At 46.5% G+C, this 25,470-nt stretch overlaps 1 protein-coding gene across 3 annotated transcripts in view; it reads left to right on the top strand.

Annotated features, from left to right (window-relative positions):
- The window catches only part of LOC129695285 (uncharacterized), a 36,019-nt gene extending 14,510 nt beyond the window's left edge, over positions 1-21,509 (top strand). The window contains exons 3-11 of one of the 3 annotated variants that reach the window (XM_055632087.1): positions 2,732-3,136; positions 9,013-9,105; positions 12,117-12,156; positions 12,920-12,975; positions 13,802-13,879; positions 15,249-15,278; positions 16,836-16,913; positions 17,312-17,341; positions 20,991-21,509. In XM_055632087.1, coding sequence (XP_055488062.1) covers positions 2,732-3,136; positions 9,013-9,105; positions 12,117-12,156; positions 12,920-12,975; positions 13,802-13,879; positions 15,249-15,278; positions 16,836-16,913; positions 17,312-17,341; positions 20,991-21,025 — 845 coding nt within the window. In that variant the 3' untranslated portion in view covers positions 21,026-21,509. The remainder of the gene's footprint in view (positions 1-2,731; positions 3,137-9,012; positions 9,106-12,116; positions 12,157-12,919; positions 12,976-13,801; positions 13,880-15,248; positions 15,279-16,835; positions 16,914-17,311; positions 17,342-20,990) is intronic. The other 2 variants (XM_055632088.1, XM_055632090.1) reach the window with 2 other exon arrangements.
- Positions 21,510-25,470: the final 3,961 nt, after the last annotated feature.

The raw sequence follows: 25,470 nt of genomic DNA, 5'->3' as shown, positions 1-25,470 counted from the left end.
ACAAGGCATTGGTGAAGCCACATTTGGAGTATTGAGATTTGTTCAATGTGTTCTATAAAAGATGTTGTCAAGCTGGAAAGGGTGGAGAGAAGATTTACAAGGATGTTGCCAGATTCAGATTCAGATTCAACTTTAATTGTCATTGTCAGTGTACAGTACAGAGACAACGAAATGCAGTTAGCATCTCCCTGGAAGAGCGACATAGAATATGATTTCAATAAATAAATCTATTTACATGCATACAGACATAGTGTTTTTCCTGTGGGAGGAGTGTCCGGGGGAGGGGGAGGGGGGGGTGATTGGGTGATTGGCAGTCACCGAGGTACAATGTTGAGTAGTGTGACAGCTGCAGGGAAGAAGCTGTTCCTGCTTGCATTGGACAGACTCAATGGAGGGGAGCGAGGAACCGGTGATGCGTTGGGCAATTTTCACCACCCTCTGCAGTGCTTTCCGGTCGGAGACGGAGCAGTTGCCATACCATACTGTGATACAGTTGGTAAGGATTCTCTCAATGGTGCAGCGGTAGAAGTTCACCAGAATCTGGGGAGACAGATGGACCTTCTTCAGTCTCCTCAGGAAGAAGAGACGCTGGTGAGCCTTCTTGATCAGAGTTGAGGTATTGTGGGTCCAAGAGAGGTCATCGGAGATGTTGACCCCCAGGAACCTGAAGCTGGAAACACGTTCCACCTCTGTCCCGTTGATGTGGATGGGGGTGTGCGTGCCGCCCCTAGACTTCCTGAAGTCTACAATGAGCTCCTTGGTCTTCTTGGAGTTAAGGGCCAGGTTGTTGTCAGCGCACCATGCTGCTAGGAGCTGGACCTCCTCCCTATAGGCCGACTCATCGTTGCCGCTGATGAGGCCAATCACCGTTGTATCATCTGCATACTTGATGATGGTGTGCAGGTGTGCAGTCGTAGGTGAAGAGGGAGTAGAGGAGGGGGCTCAGCACACAGCCCTGTGGAACGCCAGTGTTCAGGGTGAGGGTTGAAGAGGTGTGGTTGTCTAACCTAACAGACTGTTGGAAAGTCCAGTATCCAGTTGCAGAGGGAGGGGTCGATGCCCAGGTTACCGAGTTTGGTGATCGGTTTAGAGGGTATAATGGTGTTGAATGCTGAGCTGTAATCGATGAACAGCATTCTTACGTAAGTGTCTCTGTTGTCGAGGTGGGAGAGGGCGGAGTGAAGTGCCGTTGAGATGGCATCCTCCGTACTCCTGTTCTTGCGGTAGGCAAACTGATAGGGATCCAGTGTGGGAGGTAGGCAGCTTTTGAGGTGTGCCAGGACCAGCCTCTCCAAGCACTTGGTGATGATGGGGGTAAGTGCAACTGGGCGGAAGTCGTTGAGGCTTGCCGCAGTGGAGTGTTTTGGCACCGGCACGATGGAGGTGGTTTTAAGGCACGTGGGGATAATTGCTTGGGCAAGTGACAGGTTGAAGATGTCAGTCCAGACGTCTGTCAGCTGCGCAGCACAGGCCCTGAGCACGCGCCGGGGGATGCCGTCAGGGCCAGCAGCCTTACGTGCATTAGTCCTACTCAGTGTCACGTACACATCGTAGGGGGTGAGTGTGAGGGGTTGGTCACGACATGAGCTATAGGGAAAGGTTGGGCAGATTGGGACTTTATTCCATGGAGCGCTGGAGGATGAGGTGTGATCTTGCAGAGGTGTATTAGATTGTGACAGGAATAGATGGGGTAAATGCAGAGAGCCTTTTGGCCAGAGTTGGGGAAACACGAGGAGAAAGGTATGTGAGGGTGGGGGGGGGGGAGATTTAATAGGTACCTGAGGGGTAACTATTATACACAAAGGGTTTGGGTGTATGGAATGAGCTGCCAAAGGTTGTAGCTGAGGCAGGTGGGACTAGTCTCAATGGGCATCTTGGTTGGCATGGGCAAGTTGGAATGCACTGCCAGGGCTGGTGGTGGAGGCAGATACTATAGTGGTGTTTAAGAGGCCTTTAGATAGGAACATGGATATGCAGGGAATGGAAGGATATGGATTGTTTGCAAGCAAAGAAGATCAATTTAATATTACTTCATGTTAGGCACAGACGTTTTGGAATGAAGCATCCTCCTTGCTGTACTATTTATAATACTCCCCACCTTCCTTATCAGATTCCACCCTCTACACACTTTAGTCTTCCCCACTGAACACCTCCAGCCTTGGTCACTATCTCTACCCTTCTTCCACCACATAATTCATCCCTCTCCTCACCAGGATCCATCTGTAACTTGTCCAAAGTCTGAAGAAGGGTCTCGACCCGAAACGTCACCTATTCCTTTGCCCCAGAGATGCTGCCTGTCCCGCTGAGTTACTCCAGCATTTTGTGTCTTCCTTCCATCTATCACTTGCCAGCTCTTGTTCCACCCCTTCCCCTCACTACCAGCCATCTCTCCTCTCCTCCGTCAGGCTGGAGAAAGGAACCGATCCGAAAGGTCACCTGTCCATTTGCTGGAGTCTCTTCTCCACAACCCTCTGTCTTCTATCAGTAAGTTGATTCTGAATCCAAATGGTCATGGCACCATTAATCCTGCTGGACCAGCCTACCATGAAGAGTGGCACGGTGGCGCAGCGGTAGTTTCCGCCCCTCAGCGCCAGAGACCCGGGTTCGATATTGACGATGGGTGCTGTCTGTATCACGTGGGTTTTTAAGCCTCGACCCCCCCCCCCATAAGTTGGTTGATTGCGGTCGGCGAGGTTCAACTGATACATTCCGGTGTCTGTCCTTCCCTCAGATCTCGACGGGGATGTCTCAGTGGTGAATGGGACTGAGGGGGGTTCGGCCACGTTACCATGTGTGTATCGGCAATCCCCGCATTACCCCAACGCCCTCACGGTCACATGGATGAGGAAGGATCCCTACCGACACTTCGTCACGTTCAGACACCAAGCTGGTGGATCCTGGGCGGCGGAGAACGGAGCAACTCGGTTCGAGCTGGTCGGGGACCCAGAGCTGGGAAACGCCTCAACCAGGATAAAGCAGCTGAGTGTGGAGGACAGTGGCGGCTACCTGTGTCTGGTGGAGTTCAACAAAACTGAAAACAATGCGATAAACGACGTCGCCAAAGGGTTCAAGAACAGCGTACACCCCCCGTTCACCCATCAGTACCAGCGTGAGGTCCAGCTGCAGGTCACACCCGGTAAGAAACCATCGCCACATTCCGCCGTGTAGAGCGAGGGTCAATAGGGTGATTTCACGAAAGGTCACTGGATCATAGATCCTCACCCACGTGACCGCAAAATCCAACTGGGGTACAAACGTCGCTTCTGGTACATGGTATTGATGCTGAAAACGCGCACTTTCACACCCGTTAAAAACCGCGAAAACGGCCCGTTTTTGAGCTGTAAATTACTGTGCCAGTCGGGGTGACCGTGAGGCACAGTTATCCTGCTTTACAGTCCAGAAGATAGATAAGCGCTACAGTGGGTCGAGGATACCAGGCCTTTAAGGACAGTTATTTGTTCAGATTCAAGTTTAGCAATAAAGAGTTTACAGCACAGCCATTCACACAGTAGACCAGACATTTTGATAGAAATACAACAAACACTATTCAGAATTCAAATGATGGGGCTTACAGTCATATTTTTATGGGTACCAGCACACATTGGCATTAGAGGAAACGAAATGGCAGATAAGGTAGCAAAAGAGGTAACAAAAAAAAGTAAGATTGATTTAAGTATTAACATAGGTAAAACTGAAATCAAAGACATTATTAAGCAAAGACTGAAGGAAAGATGGCAAAAGCAATGGGAGGAAGAGCGGAAAGGACGGTGGTTCTACAGAGTCCAGAGGAAAGTGGGAGAAATGAGATGTGCAGGAAAAAACAGAAAAGAGGAGACAGTAATTTCAAGAATTAGATTTGGACACACTGGTCTGAACAGTACACTTTTTTATAATAGGCAAGCATAATACAGGCAGATGTGAATACTGTGGGCAAGAAGAGACAATAGAGCATGTCATTGTACATTGTGAGAGGTATGAGGAGGAGCGAGAACGGATGAGTGAGCAGTTCAGAAAAGAAAGAGTACAATTTGATTTGGTAGATATTTTGCAAGGGAGTTCATATAAGTGCTATCAAATCCTGTTGCTTTTTCTTAGGGTAACCAATTTGTTCGGAAGGATATAGGTTATTAGTATATGTAATGGTGTTGTTTGATCCACACTCCATGCCAGTTGGTGGCGGTAATGCACCAAAAAAGTTGTTTGTCAACCGCCAAAAAACACTATATAGAAGAAGAAGATAGATAAAAACGAAGGTAAATTCAAGAGGGAGCTGAAGGGGCAACAACAGCGGAAGTGGTTATTTGCCGTGGAGATATAAATATTGAAAATATTGGGAATTATCGCGTTTGCTCGCTGCATTTCATCAAAAGTAAGGTATTATTGACGTTTTATTTTTATTCACTTGTTATATAAAAAGTTGTAAAAGTGAAAAATCCGTCAGTAAAATAGCAAAATCGCCCATGGTTCTCAGGTGGGTTTTAACATGCAAAATGAAAACGCTTCTGAAGCTACATTTACCATTTAAATAATCGTAAACTATCAATGCGTTTTGAAATAAATTTTACTCAGATGCAAGCTAATATATTTCTCAATGTTTCTTGTTTAAAGCCTGCACAATCACCCAAACTACTTATTTATTTATCATCTAATAGCAGACAAGTCTGTGCAGGCTATAAACAAGAAACATTGAGAAATATATTTTGGCAAATAATTAAATGTCCTGATTTTGTCCAATTAACAGCTGACAATTATCCCATTCCTTAGCTTGCATCTGAGTAAAATTTATTTCAAAACGCATTGATAGTTTACGATTATTTAAATGGTAAATGGAGCTTCAGAAGCGTTTTCATTTTGCATGTTAAAACCCACCTGAGAACCATGGGCGATTTTGAAAATTTTACTGACGGATTTTTCACTTTTACAAATTTTTATATAACAAATGAATAAAGATAAAACGTCAATAATGCCTTACTTTTGATGAAATGCAGCGAGCAAACGCGATAATTCCCAATATTTTCGATTTATATCTCCAAGGCGAATGTCCGCTAACCACTTCCGCTGTTGTTGCCCCTTCAGCTCCCTCTTGGAGTTACCTTCGTTTTTATCTATCTCCTGGACTGTAAAGCAGGATAATTGTGCCTCACGGTCACCCCGACTGGCACAGTTATTTACAGCTCAAAAACTGGCCGTTTTCGCGGTTTTTAACGGGTGTGAAAGTTCGCGTTTTCAGCATCAATAACATGTACCGGAAGTGACGTTTGTACTCCAGTTGGATTTTGCGGTAACGTGGGTGAGGATCTATGATCCAGTGACCTTTCGTGAAATCACCCTATAGTTTGTCCGAACCCCCCCCGCCCACACATGTGCAGTTCAGTGTAGCTTCCCCTCCCGTGCCCGGACCATTGCGCTGAATGCCTTGTGTGTCACTCCAGGAGTCAGACCGACTGACGGAGTCCGAACCAGTGAGTTGTTATTCATAGAGCTGTAGAGAGTCACAGAGTCGCAGGTCCTTCCGCCCAACTTGCCCATGCCGACCAACATGCCTCATCAACACTAGTCCCACCTGCCCGCATTTTGCCCATAATATCCTTCTAAACTTATCCTCCCCAAGAACCTGTCCAAATATCTCTCAAATGTTGTGAGAATCCCTGCCACCTCCTGCAGCTCAATCCTTACATCCAATAATCTTTGTGTAAAAAAAGTTACCCCTCAGATTCCAATTAAATCTTTCCAGCCTCATCTTAAACCTATGTCACGTGGCTCTGGATTCCCCAACTCTGGACAAAAGACTGTGCATTTACTCTCATGATTTTTATACCCCTCTCTAAGATCACCCCTCATCCTCCTGTGCTCCAAGGAATAATGTCCTAGCCTGCTCAACGTCACCCTACAGCTCAGCATCTCAAGTGACATCCTTGGCAACACCCTTGTAAATCCTCTCTGCTTCCTTTCCAGCTTGACAACATCATTCAAGTTCAAATGTATTTGTCACATGCGCAGTGAAATGTGATTTACCATGCAGCATTACAATTAAAAAAGGACATAGTACACAAAATAATTCATCACAGATATCTACCACAGCATTCTTCACTGTGGTGGAAGACAATACTGTTCAGGCAGTCCCGTATCATGGTGACCAAAACTGAACACAATATTCGAAATGTGGCCTCTCCTATGTCTTATACAACAGTAACACATCCTCCCAACTTCCATACTCAATACTCTGACTGATGAAGACCAATATGCCAAAAGCCTTTAATGATCACCCTATCATTGGCTGAAATTCAATCATGGCTGATCTATCTCTCCCTCTCAACCCCATTCTCCTGCCTTCTCCCCATAATCCCTGATACCCATACCAGTCAAGAATCTATGAATCTCAGCCTTAAAAAAGTATCCATTGACTTGGCCCCCATGGCCTTCTGTGGCAATGAATTGCACAGATTCACTATCCTGTGAATAACAAAATGTTGCCTCATCTCCTTCCTAAAGGTACATTCTTTTATTCTGAGGCTATGGCCTCTGATCCAAGATTCTCCCACTAGAAACATCATCTCCACATCCATTCTATCCAGGTCTTTCACTATTCGGTGAGTTCCCCCCTCATCCTAAACTCCAGTGAGTACAGGCCCAGTGTCGTCCTAACGCTCATCATATTTTAACCCAATGTATAAGTATATGAATGAATAAATCGATGTATAAATGAATGAATGAATTAATAATTTTATTGGGCAAGTATTCACATACAAGGAATTTGCCTTGGTGCTCCGCATGCAAGTGACAACATGACATACAGTGGCAGTTAAGAATGATATATAAAGTCAAGTCAAGTCAAGTTTATTCATCACATACACATACGAGAAGTGCAGTGAAATGAAAATTGGCAATGTTCAAAAAAACAAACAAACAAACAAACTACAAACAGAATGGAACAGATTCACATATTCTTTTACATATTAAATATTGTGGGCAGAAGGAAAAAGGGAGATAAAAACCCAGCAATTAAAAAAACAAAACAGTAGAACGGTACAGTAAAGTTAGTCCCTTAACAGTAAACATCTATCTATATATTACTAAAACTCTGTTCTTGACCGGTTTCGGCTTTCTGTGCTGCGGTTTCCGAGAGTACGCCGCCACCTACGGCCGTCATTTTTGGCCACCTCGCTCAGAGCCCCCCTCCGCCACGTGTGTGCCGAGGATTTTTCCCGTCGATGAAAATTGACAGAGATATTAATGTTTTTACAACATTCCCCATTCTCCCTGCTGCCCCTGCTGGAGGGAGGGGGAGGAACTATAAAACCAGGAAGTGGTGTGCCTCAATCAGTCTCTGCAAGTGGTGTGCCTCAATCAGAGCTCTGAATGACACTGAACAAATGTCTCCACAGCTGTGAGTACCCATAATGTGATTTGAAAATGAAAATATGGTTAGTTTGAGGAAAAAAGCACTGCCTGCAAATGGTTGTTTGGGGGGTTTGGGTAAAATGGCACCCTCTCTCCTCTCTCTCCCCACCTTTCTCTCCCCGCCTCCCTCTCTCCCTATCCCTGTCTCTTTCTCCCTATCCCTCTCTCTTTCTCTCTCTCTCTCTCTCTCTCCCCTCTCTCCCATGTCTCTCTCCTCTCTCCCCCCTGTCTCCCTCTCTTTCTCTCTCTCTTTTCCCCCTCTCTCCCCCTCTCCCTCTCCCCCCTCCTCCTATCTCTCGCTCTCCCCCCCCCCCTCTCCTCCCCCCCCCCTCTCCTACCCCCTCCCCACCTCTCCTCTCCTCCCCCCCCTCCCCCTCTCCTCCCCTCCCCCCCCCTCCCCCCCCCCCCCCCCCCCCCCTCTCTCCCCCCCCCCCCCCCCCCCTCCCCCCCCCCCCCCCTTCCCCCCCTCTCCCCCTCTCTCCCCCCCTCTCCCCCCCTCCCCTCCTCCCCCCCCCCCTCTCTCTCTCTCTCTCCCTCTCTCTCTCTTCCCCTCTCTCCCCCTCTCCCCCCCCCCTCTCCCCCTCCCCCCCTCCCCCTCTCTCTCTCTCTCTCTCTCCTCCTCCTCCCCCCACCCTCCTTCCCTTCACTTGGTCTAGTTAATAATAAATCATTCCTGGGATCATTCTCGTAAACCTCCTCTGGACCCTTTCCAGAGCCAGCACACCCTTCCTCAGATATGGGGCCCAAAATTGCTCGCAGTACTCTAAATGCGGTCTGACCAGCGCCTTGTAGAGCATTCCATCCCTGTTGTATTCTAGTCCTCCTGAAAAAAATGCTAGCATTGCATTTGCCTTCCTTACTACCCATTCAATGTGTAGATTAACGTTTTGGGATTCCTGCACCAGCACTCCCAAGTCCCTTTACATCTCTGGTCATTCAGTCAAGTCCAATGTCTGCTATGGTGTAGAGGTGACCCGTCAGTACCCTAGCTCATGGAAGGACTGCCCAGACAGTGCATCTTATCCCTCAGAATACTGTCTCGTAACTTTCTGACCACAGATAGTTAGACTCACAGCACTATTGTTCCCAGGATTTTCCCTGCCACCCTTCTTAAATAGAGGCACAACATTTGCCACCCTCCACTCTCGTCATTTATGGCAGCACGGTGGCACAGCGGTAGAGCTACTGGTCTACAGCGCCGGAGACCCGGGTTCGATCCCAACTACGGGTGCTGTCTGTACGGAGTTTGCACGTTCCCCCCGTGACCTGCGTGGGTTTTCTCCAAGATCTTCAGTTTCCTCCCCACACTGCAAAGACGTACAGGTTTGTAGGTTAATTGGCTTGGTGTAAATGTAAAACATTGTCCCTAGTGTGTGCGTAGGATAGTGTTACTGTGCGGGGATCGCTGGTCAGTGTGGACTCGACGGGCCGAAGGGCCTGCTTCCGCGCTGTATCTCTAAAGTAAAACTAAATTTAGATCATTCACAAGCAAGTTAGAAATGGCGTTCCCACATCCGAGTCATTTGATGGATCATCATTGACCATATGTTAAGGCCGGCTGTGGACACATGGGCCTACTGATCTCCTGGTCTTCACTGCTCTGTTTTACAGGACCATCCAACCCATTAAATTACATCCTGCCCATTCTGATTCTCCTCCTCATGCTCTGCATCCTGCTGATTATTATCCTCTGGAAGAAAGGAGGTGAGTTGACCGACAAAGAAGCCGCTGCAATTCTCTGTCTGCTATCGATTATTATTGTCCCTTGCACCGGGATGCAGCGATCAGCTTTGCTTATGTGCTATCGTTTTTGTCTTTAATTGGACGTCCGCACTTGACGCTGGCTCGGCAAGGCCACCGGCAGAATCGGCAGGGACCGGTCTCACCTCTCTTCTCCCCTCTAATGAAGTAAGAGTTTAATTGGTCCATTTTTGGAACGTATGTCAATGAAACACAATTGACTCACATCAAGCAAGAGGTACAGAAGTGTGAAAACGCACACCTCCAGGTTCAGGGACAGTTCCTTCCCAGCTGTCGTCAGCGGTCCTGACCTCCCATCTACCTCACTGGAGCTCTTTGAACTAACTTTAATCGGACTTTACTGGACTTTACCTTGCACTAAACATTATTCCCTTTATCCTGTACCTGGACACTGTGGACGGCTCGATTGTAATCATGTACAGTCTTTCCGCTGACTGGATAGCACGCAACAACAAAATATTTTCACTGAACCTCGGTACACGTGACAATAGAATAAACTAAATTACACTAAACTAAAGCTAGCCAGTCAAATAATACTATACATGAGTACAGAGTACCAGTACAAGTGGTGCAAAGAGAAAAATGGAGAATAGAAACATAGAAACATAGAAATTATGTGCAGGAGTAGGCCATTCGGCCCTTCGAGCCTGCACCGCCATTCAATATGATCATGGCTGATCATCCAACTCAGTATCCCCATACCTGCCTTCTCTCCATACCCTCTGATCCCCTTAGCCACAAGGGCCACATCTAACTCCCTCTTAAATATAGCCAATGAACTGGCCTCAACTACCTTCTGTGGCAGAGAGTTCCAGAGATTCACCACTCTCTGTGTGAAAAAAGTTCTTCTCATCTCGGTTTTAAAGGATTTCCCCCTTATCCTTAAGCTGTGACCCCTTGTCCTGGACTTCACCAACATCGGGAGCAATCTTCCTGCATCTAGCCTGTCCAACCCCTTAAGAATTTTGTAAGTTTCTATAAGATCCCCTCTCAATCTCCTAAATTCTAGAGAGTATAAACCAAGTCTATCCAGTCTTTCTTCATAAAACAGTCCTGACATCCCAAGAATCAGTCTGGTGAACCTTCTCTGCACTCCCTCTATGAATATATGTTATCGTGTTAAATTTTCAGAGAAAAAGCGCATGGTACATAATGAGGTAGGTTGGGGGATTGGGTCAGTATCCTTATGGGCATGTCCCACTTAGGCGATTTTTTAGGCGACTATGGGCGACTGTCAAAACATTTTCAACATGTTGAAAATTTTTCAGCGACAATTTAGACTGTCATAGGTTGTCGCCGGTGTTGACTTCAGTGAATTCCATTGTACTAGTCGCTGGCAGTCGCCTGAAATATCGCCTAAGTTGGACAGGCCCATTAACTTGTGAGAGAAACATCCAATAGTCTGATACGAGATGGGGGGATAAGATACAGAGTGCAGAATATAGTTCTCAGCATTGTAGCGCATCAGTTCCAGAGACAAAGTCCAATGTCCGCAATGGGGTAGAGGTGAATCGGACAGCACCCTAGCTTATGGAAGGACCGTTCAGAAGCCTGATAACAGAGGGGAAGAAGCTGTTCCTGAGTCTGGTGGTGCGCGCTTTCAAGCTTCTGTACCTTCTGCCGGACGGGAGCGGGAAGAAGATGGGAAAGAACGAGATGAAAAAGTTCCTAGATGATGTTGCTCGGTGACGTGTAGGTGTCAGAGTCTGGTGTGTGTGGTGGACTGGGCTACATCTTCAACTTTTTGCAATTTCCTGCGGAATTGGGCAGAGCTGTTCCCACAACCAGGCTGTGATGCAACCCGACATGTATGCTCTGTACAGTGTATGTGTAGAAGTAAGAGTCTCAGTCTCCTGAGAAAGTAGGGGCAATGGTGTGCCTTCTTGGCTGTGGCTTCACTCTGCTGGTACACAGCAGATTATTGGTAACGCCAATGCTTAAGAACAGGGCGGCACAGCGGTAGAGTTGCTGCCTTGCAGCGAATGCAGCTCCAGAGACCCGGGTTCGATCCTGACTACGGGTGCTGTCTGTACGGAGTTTTTACGTTCTCCCCGTGACCTGTGTGGGTTTTCTCCAAGATCTACAGTTTTCTCCCACACTCCAAAGACGTGCAGGTTTGTAGGTTAATTGGCTTGGTAAATGTAAAAATTGTCCCTAGTGGGTGTAAGATAGTGTTAATATGCGGGGATCGCTGGTCGGCGTGGACTCGGAGGGCCGAAGGGCCTGTTTCCTCGCTGTATCTGTAAACTAAACTACACTTGAAACGCTCAACAATAGCCGTAGCTGCAATGTGGTCAGTCCAGCTGGTCTGAAGGAGAAAAAACATGGGGGGGGGAGTAGTGGGTGGAGGGGGGGGGGGGGGGGGGGTGGGGGAGAGGGTGGGGGGGTGGGGGGGGGGGGGAGTGGGGTGGGGGGGGAGGGGATGGGTGAGGGGGGGGATGTGAGTGAGGGGGGAGAGTGGGTGGGGGGGGCAGTGGGTGAGGGGGGGAGTGGGTGGGTGGGGGGGCAGTGGGTGAGGGGGGGAGTGGGTGAAGGGGGGGAGTGGGTGGGGGGGAGTGGGTGAGGGGGGGGAGGGGGGAGTGGGGGATGGGGAGTGGGGGGTGGGGGGGTGGGGGGGGGGGGTGAGGGGGGGTGGGGGGGGGGGGGGTGTGGGGGGGGGGTGGGGGGGGGGGGGGGGGGGGGGGGGGGGGGGGGGGGGGGGGGGGGGGGGGGGGGGGGGGTGGGGGTGGAGGGGGGGTGGGTGGGGGGGGGGGGGTGAGGGGGGGGGGAGGGGGGGGGGGGGTGGGGTGGGGGGGGGGGGGTGGGTGGTGAGGGGGAGGGGGGGGGGGGGAGTGGGTGACGGGTTGGAATTTGCCTTTAGGCTGTGACTTTGATGAATCTTTATAATTCTACACTTATACAATGTGGATGTCAGCCATTAAACATAATCTTTTCTCATCTCTTTATTCCTGCAGTGTTTTCATCCGTAATGGGATCAGTCAGATTTTCAAAAGGGTAAGAGGTGTGGACATGAATCCAAGGCTAAGCGGGGTGGTACGGTGGCACAGCGGGTAGAGTTGCTGCCTCACAGCGCCAGAGACCCGGGTTCGATCCTGACTACGGGTGCTGTCTGTACGGAGTTTGTATGTTCTCCTCGTGACCGCGTGGTTTTCTCCGGGTGCTCCGGTTTCCTCCCACACTCCAAAAATGTGCAGCTTTGTGGGATAATAGGCTTCTCTGCGTTGTAAATTGTACCTAGTAGTGCGGGTAGGATAGTGCTCGTGTACTGACGATCGCTGGTCGGCGCTGACTTGCTGGGCCGAAGGGCCTGTTTCCACGCTGTGTGACTGAACTAAAGTCTAAAGTCTAGCGTTGCACATTTCCACACTGGGTAAAAAGGCTTTGACTGTCTACCCTATCTATGCCTCTCATTATTGTACATCATACAGGTGTACGGGTTTGTTAGGTTAATTGGTAGGTAAAATTGTAAACCGTCCCTACTGTGTAGGGTAGTGCTAGCGTACGGCACGGACTCGGTGGGCCGAAGGGCCTGTTTCCGCGCTGTATGTCTAAAGTCTACAATAAAGTCGAAACCATATAACCATATAACAATTACAGCACGGAAACAGGCCATCTTTTCATATAAAATTTCATATACTCTCGGTGGCAATCACCCTCCGTGATCTGTGGTGTGCGCAGGAAGTTGCGATGTGCGGGTTGCCATGAGATTTCCTGGGCGTTTGATGCAATTTCCTCATGTTGGTTCCTCTCTCTGTAGGAGCGCTGCGAGTCCGGATGACACTGGCCGAGGGGCACAGCTGCAGTGTGATTCAGGTACTGAGCGAGCACCTTCTACCCTGCCCAGGGCAGCAAGCTGACCAAAACCTACAGGAGGGCTACAGGTAGCAAATGGAGGGTGGAGACAGTACGGGACTGCACACGAGGAAATGCAGATGCTAGTTTGCAATATAAAAGACACAAAGTGCTGGAATAACTGGGGCGGCTCGGTGGCGCAACATTGGAGTCGCTGCCTTACAGCACCAGAGACCCGGGTTCGATCCTGGCTACAGATGCTGTCTGTACCGAGTTTGTACATTCTCCCCGTGACCGCGTGGGTTTTCTCCGTGTGTGTAATTATACTCCTAAAGCTTACCCCCTTTAGTCTCGTTCAGTAAAACACTGAGTCAAGCACCAGATCACTATTCTTTATTCTTTCCAACAATAACAAACTCCCTATGGAATGCCTAACCACCACGGGTCCAATCTTTGTCTCTGCTCATTCAAGCCCTTCAGCCTCGTGCAAGCGGACACCTTTATGCCGTCCAAATCGCCCTTCCAGATGATCGACTCCTAGTTCAGGAGCCTTCTTCAGATGTTTCAGGTTTGGGCCAGAGCTGAAACGTCACCTATCCATGTTCTCCACAGATGCTGCCTCACCCGCTGAGTTACTCCAGCACTCTGTAAAACATCACCTATCCATGTTCTCCACAGATGCTGCCTGACCCGCTGAGTTACTCCAGCACTCTGTGAAACATCACCTATCCATGTTCTCCACAGATGATGCCTGACCCACTGAGTTACTCCAGCACTTTGTCTTGTGTGTATATATATGCCTCTCTCTCTCTGTAGCTTGAAGGAGTAATTCTGATGTGCTTTACAGATCAGGCTGAATCCTGCACGTATGCCAGCATTAAAGACAGCAGTGGGAAAGTGAAGAATCCACAGACGGATGATGAAGGTACACACTGTTGTGTATTTGGGTGCTTGGAACAGATTTTAATAAGGCTCGGACACGGGAGTAATCTAACTAGCTTCTTTATTCCAGGACGCCACCTTGAGTCTCCCGCACGCATGCGTACTTGCACAAGACGTCACATATGCTAATTAGATAAATACGCAGTGAATGGAAATTGAACAACAGAGGAAGCTGCCAAAAAAGGAAAACCTGTAGCCATGGGTCAGATCCCACCTACAAAGAGGAAAACAAAGCAAATACATGAACCAGAAAATTAAATGCAGAATATCAGTAACAGGAAGAAATTTGCAAATTAGATTAGGACATTTAAAAGGGAAGAAGCAGAGATACAGGCGGAGCGAGAGCGATTAGAAAGTGTTCGTAATTTACACATAAAAGAACAGAAAATGATAACACATCAAGCTAGGGGTAATGTATCTGGTTTAAGGAAGATGGGTGGAATGAAAACAATTATGTGCTGGTTTAGATACGATTATTACAGTTTGGATGATGTATTGTAAGATGAATGTAAGAATACGATTTTGCAATACGAGTATTAATCTATATGTTGTAAAGAGCATATACATAATGCATATACATACAGAACATAAAGAGCAAGTAGGTGAAATTGACTTAAAAGGGGGAGGAGTGCGGTGTATAGAAAATAGAAACATAGAAAATAGGTGCAGGATGAGGCCATTCGGCCCTTCGAGCCTGCAACGTACAAACTCCGTACAATGAATGGAATAGAAATGGTGTTACCTGCCTCCAAGTTAAACCGGCCAACATGTCCCAGCTACACTAGTCCCACCTGCCCATGTTTGGTCCATATCCCTCCAAACCTGTCCAAAAAAATGAGTTTGAATCCCACTTCTGACACCATGTTGAGTGATGACCATACAATAACAGGTCCCACATCAAGATAAAGATCCAAAGACTTTAGTAACTACATAGTAAGCATGACTTCACACTTGCAAGTTCAACTTACACTAAAGGAATCCAGCAAGCAGTGTGATAACTGAAAAGCTAGTGGGCGTAACTACAGAAGCATGTCTCATGAAATGAGTGACACCAATCTACACCCATGTACCTGTCTAACTGTTTCTTAAACATTGCAATAGTCCCAGCCTCAATTGCCTCCTCTGGCAGCTCGTTCCATACACCCACCACCCTGTGTGTGAAAAGGTTACCCCTCAGATTCCTATTAAATCTTTTCACCTTCAACCTATGTCCTATGGTCCTTGAATCACCTGCTCTGGGCAAGAGATTCTGTGCATCTACCCGATCTATTCCTCTCATGCTCCCAACACCAATTCCCACATCCCTCACAGTTCGACTGGTTGACTAATGGCACATTCTCCTACACTTCCAGGTGGGCAGAAACTTGAAGCTGAAAACTCAGGTGAGAAAGATTCTGTTCCTACATTACTGTAGTTGAGTTTAGAGGTACAGCGTGGAAACAGGCCCTTCGGCCCACCGTGTCCGCACCGACCAGTGATCCCCACACATTAACACTATCCTACACTGGGAAGACAATTTTGACATTTACACCAGGCCAGTTAACCTACAAACCCGCACGTCTTTGGAGTGTGTGCGAAAACCAAAGATCTCGGAGAAAAGCCACCCAGGTCACGGGGAGAACGTACAAACTCCGTACAGACAGAACCCGTAGTCGGGATCGAACCCGGGTCACCTGCACTGCATTCGCTGTAAGGCAGCAACTCTACCACTGCACCACTGTGACTTTAGAGATACAGCGTGGAAACGGGCCCTTTGCCTTCTGAGTTCCCGCCGACCAGTGATCACGCTGTAAGCTAGCACTATCTTACACACTAGGGACAGTTTACAATCTTACCAACAAACCTAATCAAGAACCTAGTAAACCTCCACCTTAAACATATCGATTGACTGTGTGTCTATAAATGACTGTGTCAAGATTTCACTTATTCACGGGAATAGCAATCAGATCGAGTAAAGTATTGGCACAAGGAACTGCAGATGCCGGTTTACAAAAAAACCCCACAAAGTGCTGGAGTAACTCAGCGGGTCAGGCGTCATCCTGGAGAACGGGGGTGGGTAACGTTTCCGGTCAGATCCCACTGAAGGTTCAGGCTCAGGTTTATTATTGTCATGTGTACCGAGGTATGGTGAAAAGCTTACGTTTTGCGTGCAGTCCAGAATGTAAATAAAATCTGTTCAAGCTCAAGGCAGAGCTAAGGGGAAGATACAGAGTGCAGATCCCTTGAGGTCGACTGTGGGAACAAGGGCGGGCGGGCGAGGAGAGGGTTGGATTGTCCAAGGAAGGAGATGTCTGGAGGCCCACAACAGCCTGGGACTCGCCTGGAACAGGCACTGCTCATCTGGACTGGAGCGTAGCCTCTGGAAATGGCGCCTCTCGCATGCGGGGTCAGTACACTGTTCCTGTACATTTGCTCATCAAGGCAATACTCTACTGGAATGTATGTAAGGTAAAGAATTTCACCGTGTTAGCACTTCACACATGTAACAATAAAAGCACCATTGAATATGGTTCAGCATTGTAGTGCATCAGTTCCTTACAAGAAGGGTCCCAAATGCTGGTTAACAAAAAGAGATACTTAGTGCTGGAGTAACTCAGCTGTTCAGGCAGCTTCTCTCGAGATCAAAGCTATTTAGGGGCAGCACACGGTGGCACAGCGGTAGAGTTGCATCCTCACAGCGCCGGAGACCCGGGTTCCATCCTGACTATGGGTGCTGTCTGCACAGAGTTTGCCCGTTCTCCCTGTGACTGCGTGCGTGGTTCGGGAGCCTTCTTCAGATGTTTCGGGTTGGGGCCAGAGCTGAAACGTCACCTATCCATGTTCTCCAGAGATGCTGCCTGACCCGCTGAGTTACTCCAGCATTTTGTCTCGTGTATATGTGCCTCTCTCTCTCTCTCTCTCTCTGTAACTTGCAGGAGTAATTCTCGTGTGATTTACAGATCAGGCTGAATCCTGCACGTACGCCAGCATTGTCATCAACAGTGGGAAAGAGAAGAAGCCACAGGCAGATGATGGAGGTACACACCTTACTCACAGTCATTGAGTGATACAGCGTGGAAACGGGCCCAACTAGCCCACTCCAGAAGCATGACTCATGAAATGAGTGACACCAATCTACACCCATGTACCTGTCTAACTGTTTCTTAAACATTGCAATAGTCCCAGCCTCAACTACCTCCTCTGGCAGCTTCTTCCATACATCCACCACCCTGTGTGTGAAAAAGTTACCCCTCAGATTCCTATTAAATCTTTCCCCATCACCTTCAACCTATGTCCTATGGTTCTTGAATCACCTGCTCTGGGCAAGAGATTCTGTGCATCTACCCGATCTGTTCTTCTCATGCTCCCAACACTAATTCCCACATCCCTCACAGTTGGACTGGTTGACTAATGGCACATTCTCCTTCACTTTCAGGTGGGCAGAAACCTGAAGCTGAAAACTCAGGTGAGAATGATTCTGTTCCTACATTACAGTAGTTGAGTTTAGAGCGTGGTACAGCGTGGAAACAGGCCCTTCGGCCCACCGTGTCCGCACCGACCAGCGATTCCCACACATTAACACTATCCTACACTAGGGGACAATTTTGAGCAGAAGCAGGCAAGCGATCGCCGAACTCGGCCTGGGGCTCACGGCCATTGTGGAACCGGATCCGCCCCCACTTCTACCCCCAGGGCGGGGCCAAGACGTTTGGAGATAGACACAACATACTCCAGCATGTTGTGTCTATCTTCAAATGACGTGACACGCTCCAGACAGCTGTGTATCGTGAGTCCTGCGTGGGAACTTTTTAACTCAGCGGGCAGCAGCAAATTGTCGCTCCCTTCAGATTCACCCCACCTACACCCCTCTGCATCGGGGAGCGGATTCCTCTGGAGTTGGAGGGACGGGGAGACACAGCGGCTTTTGAGAATGGTGGGCAATCACTTCCAAAGTTCTACCCACACAGTCAGTACACCTCTCCTACACTTGTCTCCCGCACTAAGATCATCTCGCAGAGAATGATCCCAGCCTAACCCTCCCTATTCTCTCCTATTCTGCAAGAAAAAACTACATTGAAGACTCAAACTCGCGATCGAGTAACTGCCGGGATCGAGGCGCAAACTCGCGACCTTGCGGATACGAGCCGAGTACGCTACCACTGAGCCAGCCATTAAAATCTACGCTAAAAATCTTCCATTCCGAAAGCCGAAAAATTCTGAATTACGAAAAGTGTCTGGTCCCAAGGCTTTCGGATAAAAGGTTGTGCACCTGTATGTCTGTCCCACAATCCCAGGAATTAACCTGGTGAACCTAAACTGCATTGCCTCAATAGCAAGAATGTCCTTCCTCAAATTAGGAGACCAAAATTGCACACAATACTCCAAGTGCGGTCTCACCTGGGTCCTGTACAACTGCAGTGGGACCTCCTTGCTCCTAAACTCAAATCCTCTCTCAATGAAGGCCCACATGCCATCATTCGCTTTCTTCACTGCCTACTGTACCTGCATGCTTACTTTCAGTGACTGATGTACAAGGACACCCAAGTCTCGTTGCACCTCTCCTTCTATTAATCTGGCACCATTCAGATAATAATCTGCCTTCCTGTTTTTGCCACCAAAGTGGGTAACCTCACATTTATCCACATTATATTGCATTTGCCATGCATCTGCCCACTCGCCCACCCTATCCAAGTCACCCTGCAGCCTCATAGCATCCTCCTCGCAGCTCACACTGCCACCCAGCTTTGTGTCATCAGCAAACTTGGAGATGTCACATTTAATTCCCTCGTCTAAATCGTTAATATATATTGTAAATAACTGGGGTCCCAGCACTGAGCTTTACGGTACCCCACTAGTCACTGCCTGCCATTCTGAAAAGGACCTGTTAATTCCTACTCTTTGCTTCCTGTCTGCCAACCAGTTCTCTATCCATGTCATTGGCCTACCCCCAATATCATGTGCTCTAATTTTGCACACTAATCTCTTGTGTGGGACCTTGTCAAAGGCTCTTTGAAAGTCCAGATACACCACATCCACTGGCTCTCCCTTATCCATTCTACTTGTTATATCCTCAAAATATTGTAGAAAATTAGTCAAGCATGATATCTGCTTCATAAATCCATGCTGACTTTGACCGATCATGTCACTGCTTTCCAAATGCACTGCTATAACATCTTTAATAATCGACTCCAGCATCTTCCCCACTACTGATATAAGGCTGACTGGTCCACAGTTTCTGGACTTCATCCATGCGGTCTTTAAATCTTTGCCACTGCATCTCCACCGTCAACCCTTTAAGTATAATTTGCCCGTCTATCCTAGCCAATTCCCATCTCATACCATCAAAGTCTCTATTATTCAAGTTCAGGGCCATAGTCTCTGAATTAACTGTGTCACACTCCATCCTAATGCAGAATTTCACCATGTTATGGTCACTGTTGCCCAAGGGGCCTTTGCACAACAAGATTGCTAAGTAATCCTTCCTCATTACACAATACCCAGTCTAGATTGGCCTGCCCTCTAGTCAGTTCCTCTACATATTGGTTTAAAAAACCATCCCGTATACATTCCACAAAATCCTCCTCAGCGCTGCTACCAATTTGGTTGGCCCAATCTATATGTAGATGAAAGTCACCCATGATAACTGCTCCCATTTCCTCCCACACTCCAAAGGTGTACATGTCTGTAGGTTAATTGTCCCTAGTGTGTGTACGATAGTGTTAGTGTACGGGGTGATCGCTGGTCGGTGCAGGCTTGGTGGGCCAAAGGGCCTGTTTCTCTAAAGCTAATACTAAATCTGAAAAACTCAGCTGGTCTGGCAGAATCTTCGCCTGAAGAAGGGTTTCATCCCGAAACGTCACCCATTCCGTCCCTCCAGAGATGCTGCCTGTCCCAATGAGTTACCTCAGCATTTTGTGTCTATCTCTGGAGAACATAGATGGGTGACGTTTCGGGTTTGAATGTTTACATTTAGGTTTATTATTGTCAAGTGTCCTGAGCTACCGAGAAAAACTTTGTGCTGCTTGCTATCCAGAAAATCAGATATACCACATGTTAATACAATCCGTTCCAACTCAAACTCAAGTACAATAGGTAGAGCCCAGTAGTCTGATAAGAGAGGGGGTGATAAGATGCAGAGTACAGAATATAGTTCTCAGCATTGTAGCGCATCAGTTCCAGAGACAAAGTCCAATGTCCGCAATGGGGTCGAGGTGAATCGGACAAAACCCTGGCTATGGAAGGACCGTTCACAAAGTTTTGCAGTAACTCAGCGGGTCTGACAGCACCACTGGAGAACATGGATAGGTGACGTTTCACAGAGTGCTGGAGTAACTCAGCGGGTCAGGCAGCATCTCTGGAGACCATGGATGAGTGTCGTTTCGGGTCGTGACCCTTCTTCAGACTGATTGTAGTAGAGGGGAGAAAGCTGGAAGAGAGATGGGGGTGGGATAAAACCTGGCAAGTGATAGGAGGGTAGATAAAAATGCTGGAGAAACTCAGCGGGTGAGGCAGCATCTTTGGAGCGAAGGAAATAGGCAACGTTTCGGGCCAAAACCCTTCTTCAGACTGATGTAGGGTGGAGGGGGGAGGGGGGGGCGGGAAGAAGAAAGGAAGAGGAGGAGCCAGAGGGCTAGAGGGAGAGCTAAGAAGGGGAGGAGACAGTAAAGACTGCCGGAAATTAGAGGTCAATGTTCATATAAGTGATAGGAGGATACAGGTCTCCTTATCATCTCTGTATGGAGTTTGCACGTTCTCCCCGTGACCGCGTGGGATTTCCCCGGGATCTTTGCTTTCCTCCCACACTCCAAAGACGCGCAGGTTTGTAGGTTAATTGACTTGGTCTCAAAGTAAAAGTTTCCCTAGAGTGTGTAGGATAGCATTAACATGCGGGGATCGCTGGTCGGTGCCAACAGTGGGCCGAAGAGCCTGTTTCCACTCTAAACTAAACTAATAGAGTCCTAGCCTGCCCAGCCCCTCCCTATAGCTCAGGCCCTCGAGTCCTGGCCCTGTTGCCGTGTGCTCCCATTCTGGGGGTGTGTGGTAAGGGTCTGCCCCTTCCTCCACTCCCATGCCACTGTGCCCATCTACACCAACGTTTGCTTCTTGTGTTTCAGAGGTGATCTACTCTGCGGTGGTGACGAGTCGGTAGAGGCTGGAGAAGGGCGATGGGCACGGATCCTGGTGAGAGGTGGCCTGCGCCGGCTCCTACCCCTGTCCAGGGCGACCACGCGGCTCGCTCCTCATCGCCACGGAGATACCCCACGGCTTTCTGGACACCTTCTGTTTGGATGCAAATGACGCTGGCCCCAGCCCTGCTGTATTCAATGGTGGGATGATACTTGTCACATTGTCACATGTACCGAGGTACAGTGAAAGGCTTAGTTCTTGTATACAACCCAGTAAAATCGTACAGCAGACTTCACCGAGACAGCACACAAGATCGCCACGTCACTGATGCCGACTGAGTCACAAAACTTCACCGAGCCGTGCACGGGCTGGTCACTGGTTGGCATGGTCTTGCTTGGCCAAATGGACTGTTTCCGCGCTGTATCTCTGAAGTGTCAAAAGTGAGGGAGAGAAGGGGAGAGAGAAAGAGAGAGAGAGAGAGAGAGAGAGAGAGGAAGGGAGAGAAAGAGAGAGTGAGTGAGGGGAGAGAGAGAGAGAAGAGAGAGAGAGAGAGAGAGAGAGCGGGGGAGAGAGAGAAAGAGGAGAGAAGAGAGGGAGTGAGAAGAGGGAAAGAGAGAGGGGGAGAGAGAGAGAGAGAGAGGGGGAGAGTGATGGAGAGAGAGAACGAGAGAGAGAGGGGAGAGAGAGAGAGGAGAGAGAGAGGGAGAGAGGGGGAGAGAGAGAGAGAGGGGGAGAGAGAGAGAGAGAGAGAGAGAGAGAGAGATAAAGAGAGAGAGAAGGGGAGAGAGGGGGGGAGAGAGAGCAAGAGAAAAAGAGAGAGAATGAGGGGGAGAGAGGGAAAGAGAGAGAAAGAGAGATGGAGAGAGGGGGGTGAAGGAAGGGAGAGAGGGATGGAGGGAGAGATATAGAGAGAATGTAGAGAGGAGACAGTATACGTGAAGAGGGTGAAAAAGGAAAGAAATAAATAAAAATGAGTGGAAATGCAGAGAGTGAATAGGCAGCAAGTAGTAAGGGAAGCAAAGAGGGAGAGTTGAGTTTAGTTTATATTCGCGAGTGGAAGAGTGGCCACAGGTGTCAGCAACGTGCTGAGCCTCTAGTCCACTGCTCGGGACGTTAAGAATAAAGGGGGCACAAATTGTTGGAGTAACTCAGTCGGTCAGTCAGCATCTCTGGAGAATAGGCAACGTTTTGGGTCAGGTCTTTTTCAGACAGATTTTCAGTCCCAACCCGGTCATAAGTTCAGAAGAGCTGAATTAGGCCATTCGGTCCACCAAGGTTACTCCGCCATTCAATCTTGGCTGATATAGTTTTTCCCCTCTTAGCCCCATTCTCATGCCTTCTCCCCAGAATACGACCCTCCTAATCAAGAACCTGACAATCTCAGTTTTGAAAATATCTATTGACCCTTCAGCACGGAGAACTATGAGACTGTCTCCTTTTGAAAAGGCCATGATATGAGGCATCTGTTCCACACTATATGACCTATTATTTACACATATAACTAACTAACTAATTAACCAATTACGCGCAATAAACTCAACCAACGTTAAAGGCGTAATGTCCTATACTAACACGATTAACTATATAGCAGGAAGGGTGGGGGAGGTTAGACATATATTTTAATTACTAAATACTAATAATGAATTAACTAACATACAGGTAAATGAAAAGTGTAATTTTTGACGAGGTATTTTAACCCATAATTACTTTTATTTTAATCCAAATCTTCTACCTTCCCTTTTATTTTATTCAATTTTAAACTGTTCACTTTTTTTGTTTATTCACAATTATGTGTTGTATGACTCAATCATTTTTATGTACACTTTATTTTATGTTTTTCTCTTTCCCTTAATTATGTTTAATAGTGTCAGGAGATGTAGAACTACTGTAGAAATTATGAAGGACAACTCTGGATTCGGGATTCTGAGGTACTTGGCTGCATCACATGAATCATACAGTCTGGTAATAATAGCCAATGCAAGATAATAGTCGAATAAATATCGGAGGTCTCACCTTCTGTAGTTGGAACATCAGAGGTGCGAATGAGCCAATTAAAAGAGGTAAAATTCTGGCACAATTAAAATCATTAAATATGGATATTGCTTTCCTACAAGAGACACATTTGAAACAACAAACTCAGATCAGATTAAGGGCAAATTGGATAGGTCAAACCTATTACTCCTCATTCACCTCTAAAGCAAGAGGCACGGCCATTATAATTCGGAAGGGCATACCTTTTAAATTAAAGAATTCCATATCTGATAAAGAGGGAAGATATGTTATAGTCACAGGAGAAATTTACAATACACCATTAACTATGATAAATATTTACGCGCCTAATTTTGATAACCCACAATTTTTTAGGAAAATAATAGATTTAATCGCAGAGCATAATTTTCAAAATATAATAATGGGGGGAGATTTCAACTGTGTTATAGATCCATACTTAGATAAATCAATAAAGCTAGGGAAGCGTCTTGTTAAAACTAAGACCTGTGAATTTTTAAATACTTATATAAAAAATAATAACATAGCTGATGTTTGGAGAATAGCAAATCCAAGTGGTAGGGAATACTGATTTTATTCATCAGTTCACAAAACTTATTCGCGAATTGACTATTTCTTACTGGACACAAAATTGAACCTTCAAGGCATATATTCGCGGTGTCATAATCTCTTACCAAAGTTTTCAAAATAAGGAAAATAAAAGAGAACTTCAGCGGATAGAACAGAAAATAAAATTACTAGAACTGGACAATGCAACTGACCCAACCATAAATAAACATAATAAGATAACTTTATTGAAATATAAAGTCAATAGAATACTATCGGCTAAAGTAATAAGATTATTCCAAATTACAAAACAAGCACTCTTCGAATTTGGGGATAAGGCACATAAACTACTTGCGAGGCAACTGAAGCAACGAGAAAAGGAAAAAACTATTACTAAAATTAAATCGGATAAGGGTGAGTTTCTAACATTGCCTAAGGATATTAATCAGAGGTTTGCCCAATTTTATCATAATTTATATACATCTAAAATAAAGACAGATGTAAGTAAAATTACAAATTTTTTAGATAATTGCAAGCTCCCAAAATTGGATAGTTTAGAACAAGAGCAATTAGGAGCACGGATTACTAGTGAAGAAATAAAACAAATAATAAACTCACTGAAACATGGGAAGACCCCAGGACCAGAAGGTTTTAGTAATGAATTTTATAAAAGATTTCAGGAGTCAATCGTACCAAGATTATTCAATTTATATATGCAGGCTTATACTGAAAATAAACTACCAGAAACACTAGCAGAAGCAACAATAACGCTTATACCAAAAAAAGATAAAGATTTAGATGAACCGGGTTCTTATAGAGCTATTTCACTTCTAAATACAGATCAGAAAATTTTAGCAAAGATTCTAGCCAGAAGGCTAAATAATTATATTAACAATTTAATAAATACGGATCAAATGGGATTTATACCCAAAAGACAACCATTTAATAATTTGAGAAGGCTTTTTAATATAATGTACTCTCATAATGAGGACAATGAAGATATTTCAGTTGTCACGTTGGATGCAGAGAAGGCATTTGATCAAGTAGAATGGCAGTATTTATACAAGGTACTCCAAAAATTTAATACGGGAGAGAATTTTATTAAATGGATTAAACTGCTTTACGATAGACCTACGGCAAGAATATTAACTAACAATACGCTATCTCCAAAATTTTACTTATCAAGGGGTAATAGGCAAGAGTGTGCCTTATCACCATTGCTATTTGCCCTTATGATAGAACCGCTGGCCGAAAGGATTAGAAATCACCCGAATATTCACGGATATAACAGCAAGGACTCAAAGAATAAAATTTCATTATATGCTGATGACATCCTTTTATGTATTACTAATACACAAACGAGTGTATTACTAATTGAGGAATTCGGCTCTTTTTCAGGATATAGAATAAATTGGAATAAAAGCGAAATTAAGTCTTTAAAACCACAGGATTCGAGACACTTACTAAAATTCCCCTTCAAAATTGCGACAGAAAAATTCAAGTATCTGGGTATTCAAATTACGAGAAGACACAAATCATTATTTAGTGCCAATTTTATACCACTATTAAATAAACTGAATGATACGATTGAATTTTGGAAAACGCTTCCGCTCTCACTGATAGGTAGAATTAACGCTATAAAAATGACTTTCTTACCACAATTAATATATTTGTTTCAAGCGATCCCAATATATATTCCAAAATATTTTTTCAAAAAACTAGATTCCACTATCACTAATTTTATATGGGACTACAGAACACATAGAATTCAACGAAAGCATTTGTGCAAATCTAAAGAAGTTGGGGGTTTATCATTACCTAACTTTATATATTACTACTGGGCAGTGCATATTAAGAACATAATGTACTGGCTGGATAGTTCCACTCAGCAGTTGGAGTGGATAAGAATGGAGA

Source organism: Leucoraja erinacea, chromosome 3, assembly GCF_028641065.1.
Source record: "Leucoraja erinacea ecotype New England chromosome 3, Leri_hhj_1, whole genome shotgun sequence".
Classification (NCBI taxonomy): domain Eukaryota; kingdom Metazoa; phylum Chordata; class Chondrichthyes; order Rajiformes; family Rajidae; genus Leucoraja; species Leucoraja erinaceus.
Note: the sequence above shows the minus strand (reverse complement) of the source record. Positions and strands in the feature narration are given on the sequence as shown.